This window comes from Mesitornis unicolor, unplaced genomic scaffold (assembly GCF_000695765.1).
Source record: "Mesitornis unicolor isolate BGI_N332 unplaced genomic scaffold, ASM69576v1 scaffold12706, whole genome shotgun sequence".
Taxonomy (NCBI): Eukaryota; Metazoa; Chordata; class Aves; order Mesitornithiformes; family Mesitornithidae; genus Mesitornis; species Mesitornis unicolor.
This window is the reverse complement of record NW_010189062.1, coordinates 5,354-16,482: the sequence shown is the minus strand read 5'-3', so window position 1 is coordinate 16,482 and position 11,129 is coordinate 5,354. Positions and strand designations below refer to the sequence as shown.

Here is an 11,129-nt window from a genome sequence, read left to right as displayed (position 1 = left end):
GCTGCCAACCCCTCCAACCCCTTCCAGATCCAGATGTGCTGCTAGGACGTGCTCCAGCCCCAGCCGCAGCACTGGCTGCACAAAGCCACTGGCATCTGGGATGGCTCCAGTGTAGCCAGGACACAATCACTTATCATACAACCACAGAAATTACTGTCCCTTGTCTGCATTAACACCACCTTCAACATACAGCTTACCCATGGAGTACTTGCCTTTCCCATGCAGAGAAAGTTCTCATGGCCAGAAACACAAAACCCCTACATATCTGGCACACAAAACACTGCAGGCAACACAGTATATGGTGCTTGCCCTACAACTTCCCAGGCAAACTGGGTTTTAAGAAGGAATTTCAAAACAAGACAAACTCTGCTTCTGCTTTAGTGTAAGTAGGAGACAACAGAGACAGAGCCACACAGGTCTGAGGAGGTTTGAGCATTGATTTCCTATCCCTGCTTGTCCCTGCTTAGCTGCTCTCCACGCTCACTTTCTCCACAACACCAGAGGTAAACAGCTTGACACAACTCAGCCTTTGCTTTCTCTGTCATCCCCCAAAAACAAAGGAGCAGGGTTTTGTATTAATTATATTTTAGGGGTGGTAAGACAAAAAAAATCCACTAACAGCCTTGGAAAAGTACATTTTGTACATCTCCTTCAAAGAACTGTAAGCACTACTTGTAACCAGCAGAAGATAGCCAAGATTCACTAGATAACTTGTTTGAACACTGGAACTTGCGCAGACACTGCTTTGTATTTCCTAGATATTCTCCTCTGCCTTGAATACTCCAAGCAGATAAACACAAGAACACAGAAGCGCTCTGACCACACTGTCAAAACAAAGCCCCATCCCACCCTAGATCCGGTCTTCAACAGCAGCCACAAGAAGATGCCTAGGGCCGGGCGTAAGGACAAGGCAGGCGTATTCGGCACTTCCTCCTCATACTTTCCCAGCCTCCAGACATTTTTAGCTCAGGGACTTCCTGAGCAGGATGCCATTTCTACATATTTGGTAATTCTCAATGAATTTCTCTTCCATGAATTTGTGCAATTGTCCTGAGCCAGTGTAAACTTTTAATATGCACAGCGCTGGCGAAGTTTCACATCACCTATCTGCTGCAAATAACCACACAAACATCCTTTTGCTAGTTTTAAGCCTTGCTCCTACTAATCTCATTTGAATCCCTCATCCCCAGCTGTATCAGGACACAGAGTGAACAAGGAGATCCTACTGGCGTTGCAGATCTAGCAAAGAAACTAAGTGACAGGAAATAACTCATAGGTTACTTGTAACAAGCACCATGCTTCCCCTGGTTACAATCCTGAAAGTACCAGATAAAAACAAGGGACGTAGCACACAGCATCTTGTTGACCTTCAATGTTCTACTTTCATGATCATTACCTGCCAAGAACTTACCTCTAACTCTTTAATTTTCTCGTCGGCTATCCTCTGTTTTTCTAAGAGCTGATTATGAATCACTCCTTTAGACTGAAGAATAAACCTACAAGTGAAAGAGAAGAGACAGACAACTGTTGGATGGGTTTTCACATCTGTTGCACACCCGGTCAAACCACAGTGACCTCTGCAAAGTTCCCATCCTCAACCCACACATAGCAATAGAAATTGCTATGAGAGCTCACACAAACCACTTGGCTGCCCTCAAAGGCTTGCTCCCTAACCTCACCCAGGATTTGGGAGGAAGAACGCGGATGCGCACACATCTCCCCCTGTCACTCGGTGTCCCTGAATGGTGTGAAAGCAGCTCCTGCACACAGCCAGGGATCTAAATCAGTTGATGACAGATAGTCAAGGAAACCTCTTTCAATGGGTAAAAGCTATTCATGACCACTTTAGTGCTCACAAGCTAAACAAACCTGTACAATAAAAACAAAGCTTTCTACAGAGAAAGACTGAGAGCGTTGGGGTTGTTCAGTCTGGAGAAGGGAAGGCTCCAGGGAGACCTTACTGCAGCCTTTCAGTATACAGATGGAGCTTATAATAGAGATGGGAGACAGACTTTTTACCAGAGCCTGCAGTGAAAGGACAAGGGGCGACGGCTTTAAATTGCATGAGGGCAGGGTTAGATTGGGCATATGGAAGAAATGCTGTACAACGAGGGCGGTGAGGCCCTGGCCCAGGTTGCCCAGAGAAGCTGTGGATGCCCCCTCCCTGGCAGTGCCCAAGGCCAGGTTGGACAGGGCCTGGAGCAGCTTGGGCTGGTGGAGGTGCAGCTTTCTACATTCAGAGGGTTTTGCTGTGGGTTGAGAAGTGGTCATTTCTAACTGAAACTGCAGCCACTGCTTTCTAGTTATTCTAGTTTTCAATTGCCAAAGGGATTTGAGAGATGCACCCATAACATCCAGACGCAGTCATCGTGAGCCCCCGAGGGAGCACCAGCATCCAGTGCAGCTTTCCAGCACGTGGCACTGGCATCCCACAAAGAGGTAAAGGACAACTCAGTTCAAATGAATTTTAGGAACACTCCATGGTTGTTTTTTCATCCTTCCAGACATAAAGAATGTACAAGCCGCAGATTCGCCCCTTGCCCTACTTAGAAAGTCCCCCAGAGGATTTAGAAGGAGCCTCCACGTGTCATACCAGCGAGGTCAAGGTCTCCCTGCAGCACCAACTAGGGTCAACGTCTTCCTGCCAGGTGACAGGAGCTCATGCCTCAACAGTTAAAATGAGCGGCTTTAGACAGGGCAGCAGCGGAGCACATTCCCCGTCTGCTACAGAAAACTCTGAAATCAGTTGGCAGTGCCATCTCCCATGACAAATGACATTATTAACGTGTTTTCTCAGGGCCTGCTAAACACAAATGCGGATCTGCCGCTTGGCTCAAAACCCAGCAGACTCTGCATCAGCAGAGCCACAAGCCAAGAGGAAAACTACCTGCCACATGCATTCCTGAAACGCATGGGAGCAGAACTGCGGTTAATTATAACAGGTTTCCAATTAAAACTCCCTTTGGTGCTGCTATTAACTGCGCTGAGCAATCGCTTCCTCCTCCTCCTCCCACTTCTCTCCCTTGTTCCGCTTCACCTCCTCTTTTCCACACCAACTTCCGCTCTCCCTTTCACATGGCAAATTTCTCAAACCTCTCCTCATTTCTTTTCAGTCTCAGGTAATGCTTATGACTGGTGGTGCCTTTTTTCTTTCTATCTGCTCCTTACAACACACCTCACTCACTCTCCTTGTCCCCTCAGTGTCCCCCTTTCCATTAGGTGCCCCCACAGCCACTGTCACACAGTGGCAATGTTTTCAGGTCCCAGCACACACCACCAGGATGAAATAAAAGACAGGTTTGGCTCAGTCTTGTGAGAATCAAGTCCATGACCGCCCTTCTAGGGAAGAGAAGCTGTTTACATTGCTATTAGATGGGGAGCCTGATCCAGAAAGGAGCTGCTTTTCAGGACCACGTCGTTCAGATGCTCTTACCTTGAGCCCGCAATACCAGAGGAAACAAACACCAGCCTTCACACACACCCCCACGTAGATTTTGGGGTGAAAACTGAAATTTCACCTTGCTTAGTGAAACACACAAGCTGCCCTCTGTAAACAAAGCCATCGGTCCTTTCCCATGTCACAGCTTCCCCGAGCCTGTGTGTGTATACGACCGTTTCCTGAATTATTTCCTTTCTTTGCAGGGGCAAAGAACAGAATACCTTCTCATTTGCTTCCCCAAATTGCACAGCACCATCGATCATCTCGGTTTCACCGATGTCCCTGGGCTAATAAACAAAGTTAAGCACCAACACAACTTGATCAGCTCTCCCCACGCTGGAGCTGGGAAGGTCCCTGCTGGGGACCACAGGCCCAGAGCGATCCCAGCTGCTGAGAAGCACCACGGGCACGAAAACCTTTGAGCAAACAAGCGGCTGACTTCACTTCTATTCTGCAAATGTCAACAGCAGTCATCGGGGAAAATATCCTCCTTCCCTCCCTGCCTCCCACCCTCCTGCAAGGCGCTGGCAGACACACGGCAGCAAATTAAAATTGGACGGACGAAGTTAGCACTGACGAGACTTGGGGGCAGCTGGGCACAACGACAACCACCCCGATTTTATTTGGCATCAAACAGAGAGCTGGAACCTGTGTCCGTTCACACGTTGGCTCAGAAGAGGATCAAGTGTCCCTGACTCAGCCAGCAGCACCCTTCACAAGATCTTCACCATTACCAGCTTCAAGCCACCCATTTTAATTCCCTGCCACAAGACCTTCAAGCCCTCAGCCTGAAGTGCACAGGTGCTGCTGTATAACCTGCCAAAGGCCATTTTTTTAAAAATTAAAGCTATAAATCCACACGCACAGTTAACTATTTAAATCTGTGGCTTCACTTTCCAACATAAGGACTCAAACTCAGTGTTTTAGCTTCTAGCTTGGTTTACACATATCATGGAGATCTCGGCCAAAGTTTTTACCTAAGGAAATAATGTGGTTTACGGCAGCGCTTGGAAAATACAGAAGCTTGCTTCGCTCATTAGGTAAGAGGTGCTGCAGGGCACTTGTAATAAACCAGAGCTTAAATTTAATCTGGATTTCATTCTTCCAATTACCCTAAGTAAAACACCAACTTAAGGACTTTATTTCTTATTTTGTTTTACCAAGCTGGAGAAACAGGGCTGCTTTCTGCTGCCTGGGTTGAGTTTAATGTGGTTATTTATGAAGTTTTAAGCTCATGAAAGAGCCACGGGAGGTTCTGAGGGCTTAGTTCTTCCCTGAAGGAGTTTGTGAGTCCGCTCGTGTCCGCCTTCTCTCCGTGAAGCGTCGCAGCACACACTAACAGAGCTGTCAAACACGACACCTACGCTATCAGACACGAAACGACGCAGAAAAGTGATCAGCACCACAGCAGCAATGACAAAGCTCGGTAACATTCACCTCTTCGCTGCTGTTAAATAACACCAGGAATCTCTGGGTTGCAATGGAAACATTCACCACATCTCAGCTGCCCACTCATTTCAAAGGGGAGGGCTGGTGAAAACAGAGCAGGATTTGCCCTGTTCTGGATACTTAGCAATTTTTCCACTGTTCATCGGTAAAGGTAAAAGCTCAAAACAGATAAAAATCAGAAAAAAAAGCAACAGACAAGTGGGGTCCTCAAGGACAGCAGAGTTCAGCCAAACCCGGGCTGAACAACAACAGCAGCTCTGTAACAGTGAAGTGCTTGCGAATCGGCCGTACCTACGTGCTCCGGCCTCCCAGAGCCGGTTCTCAAGTGCAATACAAGCAACAAAAATAGAGCACAAGGGAACTGAAAGAGAAACCTCACTCTAAATATTCCCCACTTGTTTCTATTTTCATCCCTCTGCCAGCTCCACATCAGGAGTTTTGTTTCCCCAAGGCCTAGAAAGTGGTTCGTAGGCTTTCTCTGAGACTCATTGCTTGTTTCCTTCTGAAGGGATCTTTTACCCCTTCCCAATTATGAATTTCTAGATATGGTGCCCGTTTGCTCAGTGTTTACACAGTACTCCCTTATGCCCTGGTCAAAACGATCTTCAGGCTGCTCAGCGATGCCGTCAGCTTCATCATCCGTCTGCTCCGTTGTGTCACACGTACACACCCACAAAGTGATGTCCACAGTGTAAGTAATTCCATAACTCAGCCTGTTTGCACCAAAATGTGCTGTTTACTTGACTTTAAGACATAACATTAAATACCGAAACATGCGCCTCTTAATGAATGAGGTGATGGAGACGTTTGTTCAGCACACGCCACTCTTCATTACGCCATACAAGTCATTAAAGTTATTAAAGGTGGAGCACCAGTGATGCTCAGAGTTCAGGTTTTCCATTAAGAACCCCTATTTTCAATTATAATTTCAATTCAACTTCAACCTTTACGTCTGCAGCTTTCGGTGGAGGAAGCTGTCCCAGATGTGAGCACTCTCTCCTCTTCCCATGCTGGTTAGGGACCACGGTTCAGGTGTTTCTCCTGCACAGCTTGCTGGTCCAGGAGTCTCAAAGCAACTCTTCCCATTGGGACCATGAAGACCACTGCAAAAACCTGTGCAGGGCACCAGGGGAAGCCTCAGCTTTAATCCTGGCTGACACCAATATACACCCCTCTGCCTAATTTCAGAGGGAGACAATTTTACAAGGCTCCAGTGCTATCTGAGAGAATGATGCTGACTGACAGACCTAAAAGTCCTTTCAGCCCGGCTCCCAGCTCACATAAAAAGTCATTATAACTTCTATTTGATGGTTCCCATTGCATTTGGGAAACTCTTACAATGCTGAAAATAAACCCGACGACTTTGTACCAAGCCATAACGTTATGTTAATGTGTTTATTGTACTTCTTAAAAAAAACCTAACACGCTGTGCCACAACACAGCAGAGTCCTTCACATGGAATATCCTGCTCCTGAAACCGAGCGTTCGCATCAGGCTGCTCCATGAGAAAAGTTGGGCTAAGCCCAGTCATGCCCTTATCTATTTAAAGATGCTTTTTAATTCTGAACTTGCACTGCTGCTCAAGCTTTGAGCGTACTCAGTAGGGGATTACTGCATTTTAAGTACTGTTCAAAGCCAATGGAAGAGAAGCTTCCAGCGAGCTGATCCCAAGCAATCCAGCTGGATTGAGCAGGAGCCGGCTGTGCACAACTGCAAGCACCCAGGAGTAAATGATTCCCTACGCAGCTCATCAAATTCCGGTTTTAGTCATCCCAGATGAATTATCCAGCTCCAAACAAGACAAGGAAGCAATATTAAAAAAAAAAAACCACCCCAAACATGACTAACTATAGTCAGTGCTACCACCCTCCATGTCTAAGGGTTTTGCATTTTTCAGTCTGCTTTCTGAATTTCCCGTTCCACAGATCGCACGCCTCAGCCAGAGCTTGTTCAGAAACAGATGGAGTTGGGACAGATGAGTCGAAGCTTTTCCCATGTTTGCTTTTATTTCAGTCGTCAGCCGTCTCGTTGGGTCACTCTCAATATAGATAAACCTAACTATTTCCCCCTCCCCCCCTGCCAAAGCAGCACATACCTTAACACAAAACAAATCCTGCAGCTTATATTGGGAGGATTATATAGGAATACATTCCGGGAGCAACGGTTTAGAGCTCACGTGTCATTTTAACCACTGCACCGGGAGAGGTGGATACGCACGGGGAGCTGTTTGGGCAGGAGGCACGGGGTGAATGAAGGCCGGTGGGCAGCAGAACCCGCGCGAGCTCGGCCCGACGGCACCGGAGTGCGCAGAGACCGGGATTAGCGGCGCTGGAAAGAGGCCAAGCCCAGTCTTATGTAGGCCACAACAAGGACAACTTTTACTCAGATGAACGTTTGTAAGCCATAAACCTATTTACTTTAAGGAGCTAAAGGAAGAGAACAAGAAGTGCCTCGCTGCTTGCTTCCTCAACCGGCCCAACACGTCCGTCCCACCCTGCTGAGGGGCCATGGGGCTTGTTCTGCGCTTCAGGCCATGTTTACATTGAGTTTTCACTTTTTTTGGGGGGGGATCTGTCAATAGCTCCAGCGTATTACGTTACCTCGAGCCAAGATAGTAACACAGCTTGCAAGCAGCAGTTTCTGCATTGCCAGACACTTAACTAGATGGTAGATTTATACCATTGTTCATGCTTGGGTCTTTAAAAAAAAGCAAGCAGGAATACACCTCGAAGTGGGTATTAAATATAGCATGACCCAAAATAATCAAATAGTCCTGTGGTCTGCTTTTAAAGAACATCATCGATTCTTTTGGAAGCGAGATAAATGGAATTTTTAAAAAAAAAAGCAAGCAAGCAAATGTCTGCTCTCTGTAACACAGGAATTAAAAACATTTGAGATTGAAACCATGTGGGGAACACAGCGCAAACACGACCGCAGTTCATGGAGGTGAAATCACCACGAGCAGGCTTTTCCTCACTATATCCCTGGTTTAGTGGGTTTATTTCCTGATTTTCCTTTAAGGTAACTTTTCAGTACGCAGCAATGATGACCTGTAGCTGATTTAGGCAAAGGAAACTCAAATGACGACAGCGCGCCATTAGTGGATGCACTTCAGACAGACTTTTTGCAGTCTAGGGTGTACCACATTTGACATATGCAAGCAGCAGAAAACAATGATTTTTTTCCAATAACAGGAAGTCAGGATCCATTCCTAAAGTCGCCTGTACTTTTAACAATTCCCCACAAATTCCTAAGGAAGAACATTTGAAAAACAAACATAAAACCCCAAACCCATCACATCAAATGAGTTCACATCTAGGAAGACGGAAACAAGCAAACGCTGGTGTGAACACCCAGGTTAACTGAAGAAATTCCTACTTTTAAATAGGTTTTCTCGTGGCAAACCATCTGTGATGAGAAAGGCGGAATTTGCAGCAATGAAGTGCCATGGAGATCCTGCTACGCTGACAGGCAAACTTAGGTTTGCCCTTCTCAGCAGCAGCCCTTCACTGCGAACCTACACAGGAAAACACACAAAATCAGGGTATATCCCTTCTGAAAAGCAAATCCATTCACTGTTGCAAGTAAAAAAAAAAAAATAAGCTTTGTGCCTTGCCCAGGAAGAAACCTTTGAAATGGGGAGCGAGGAGGAAGGCCCAGCTATCGGCCTGTGGTTGGGAACCAGCACAGCCTCGGCTCTGCACATCCCCGGTCCTGCGACAACGAAGCATCAAAGCCACGCAGCAAACATCGCAGAAATGGCTGGAAAGACAAGCAAGTCCAAAGAATTCAAGCACAACACGAATACCGAGATATTTCTGGACGCTAGGGTTAAATTAGCCAGCGCTAAAACAATCACGCTGTTGTTTTCTAATCAGTAAGAAACTTTTTAGAATCAGCATTTGTGACCGAAAAGGCTGGATGTTGTTTTGGAAAATTGGTTCTACTCAGAAAGCCTGATTTATTTATTTTTTTTTTCTTTTTTTAAACTGGCTGAAGCATTCTGTTAATTCAGCAAATAGCACTGGAGAAAACAAAAATAACAGTTCAAGACAGCAGTTGTAGCATTCCTGAGTTCAGCACTTTGGTTCTTTGCATCTCTGTATTAAACCTGTGCAAAACAGCGATCTCAACCCACGGGCTTGGTTTCCTTATATTTTATATCAGTGTTTTATGGTAGAGGTCATGAAATAAACCTTCCTTTTAGGTGTTGAACAGGCAGTTAGGTCAGAGGATGCTCAGACCTAGGTTTCTCACTTGTATTAAGGCTTTTCCACATAAAATGTATATATTACGTTGACATGCATGGATCAGGTCAGGGACTGACTCTGGGCATCTCCAGATGGGTTACCCTGTCACACTGTCCCGGTTCCTCACTCAGCAGTGACTTCACTGAGAAGTCGAATCACTACATAGAGAATTAGTTGTATTTAGCTCAAAGAGACACACACCCTGCCCCTGGCTGCATCTCCAGTGCCACCACACCTGGAAGGGCTCCCCAGCACAGCAGGGACACGGCAGGGACCCTCCCAGAACATCTTTGGCCATTCTCCTTTGCCACAGAAAAGCCAATTTAAGCACCAAACCAGAGAAACTGCCCTATATTCTGCAAGCACTCAGTACCCCAGCACTCAGTATTTAAGGACTCTTAACCCTTGATTCCAACGTTTCCTTTAGGAAATGCAGGAAAAGACTCAAAATCCTGTCGTTTAAATCCACTCAGTATCAAAACACATGGGCATTCCTTGCTGTTTCAGGATATCAGAGTGACTTTATAAGTGCCTGAAAAAACTTCAGAAATCAGTCAGTTGTGTTCCATAATTCATTGTTTTTTCCAAAATAATTTGGCACAGCAGGCCACAAAAGCAGGAGCAGTTCAAGCTCCCCAAAACACGTAATACTTGCCCAGCATGGATCCAAAGAGAACCCTCTACCACTGAAGCAACTAATGGGTTGCATCTGAAAGAGAGCCCGGATTTCCTCTTTCAAGAGGTAGGGACAGAATGAAGGTGCTTTACAGAACCACAGAATCCGAGGAGTTGGAAGGGACCTGGAAAGCTCCCCCAGTGCAACCCCTGCCACAGCAGGATCACCAGAGCAGTCACACAGGAACACGGCCAGGGCTTTGGGTGTCTCCACACAAGGAGACTCCACAACCTCTCTGGGCAGCCTGGGCCATGCTCCAGAACCCTCACACTCACAAAGTTTGGCCTCATCTTCAGCTTGAACCTCCTGTGCTCCAGCTTGGGACCATTGCCCCTTGTCCTGGCATTGGCCATCCCAGAGCAGAGCCTGGCTCCTTCCTCCTGACACTGCCCTTTCCAAATGGATCCCCAGGAATGAGGGCCCCCCTCAGTCTCCTCTGCTCCAAGCTCAAGAGCCCCAGCTCCCTCAGCCGCTCCTCAGCAGGAGATGCTCCACTCCCTCCAGCATCTTTGTGGCCCTGCTGGACTCTTTCAAGCAGTTCCTGTCCTTCTTGACCTGAGGGCCCAGCACTGGACACAAGATTGCAGCTGTGGTGTGAGCAGGGCAGAGCAGAGGGGCAGGAGAACCTCTCTGCCCTACAACCACACCACTCCTAATACACCCCAGGATGCCATCTTTACTACAGCCATCTGCTGTACGTTTACTCAGGTAGCTCCTTCCTCTGTGTTGTCTACATAACAGGCATAGAAAAAAAATTAGGGATAAAGATGAACAGAACAGATTTATCTGAACATCATACTTCTATTCTCACAGGAAAATGCTCCTAAACAGTTAAATGCCTCCTCTTATTTTTTTTAATTAGCTATTATTTTTATTTTAAGACCCTTTTTTCTGCTGCTTATACTTCTGACAAACACTGATTTATCAGACGCAGCCATTCTCCACCAGTCCTCTGCCTAAAGCTGATTTTTTAAAGAACTGGGCAAATACACATCTTGCATGCAAGCCACAGAAGTCTTTTCTTCTCTGAAGTGTCAGTATTGCATGGAGAAATTCTGTAGAGCAGCAGGGCAGGAGAGCTATAACTGGACCAAGATATTATACTTCTGACAAACACTGATTTATCAGACGCAGCCATTCTCCACCAGTCCTCTGCCTAAAGCTGATTTTTTAAAGAACTGGGCAAATACACATCTTGCATGCAAGCCACAGAAGTCTTTTCTTCTCTGAAGTGTCAGTATTGCATGGAGAAATTCTGTAGAGCAGCAGGGCAGGAGAGCTATAACTGGACCAAGATATCCAGATTACAAATTAG

At 46.4% G+C, this 11,129-nt stretch overlaps 1 protein-coding gene across 1 annotated transcript in view; it reads right to left on the bottom strand.

Annotated features, from left to right (window-relative positions):
* Nucleotides 1-1,411: 1,411 nt before the first annotated feature.
* Nucleotides 1,412-11,129, bottom strand: part of PFDN1 (prefoldin subunit 1) — a gene marked incomplete at both ends in the record, with an annotated part of 15,052 nt that continues 5,334 nt past the window's right edge. Inside the window, one exon of the mRNA XM_010185951.1 lies at nucleotides 1,412-1,496. Within this exon, the coding sequence (XP_010184253.1) occupies nucleotides 1,412-1,496 (85 nt within the window). The remainder of the gene's footprint in view (nucleotides 1,497-11,129) is intronic.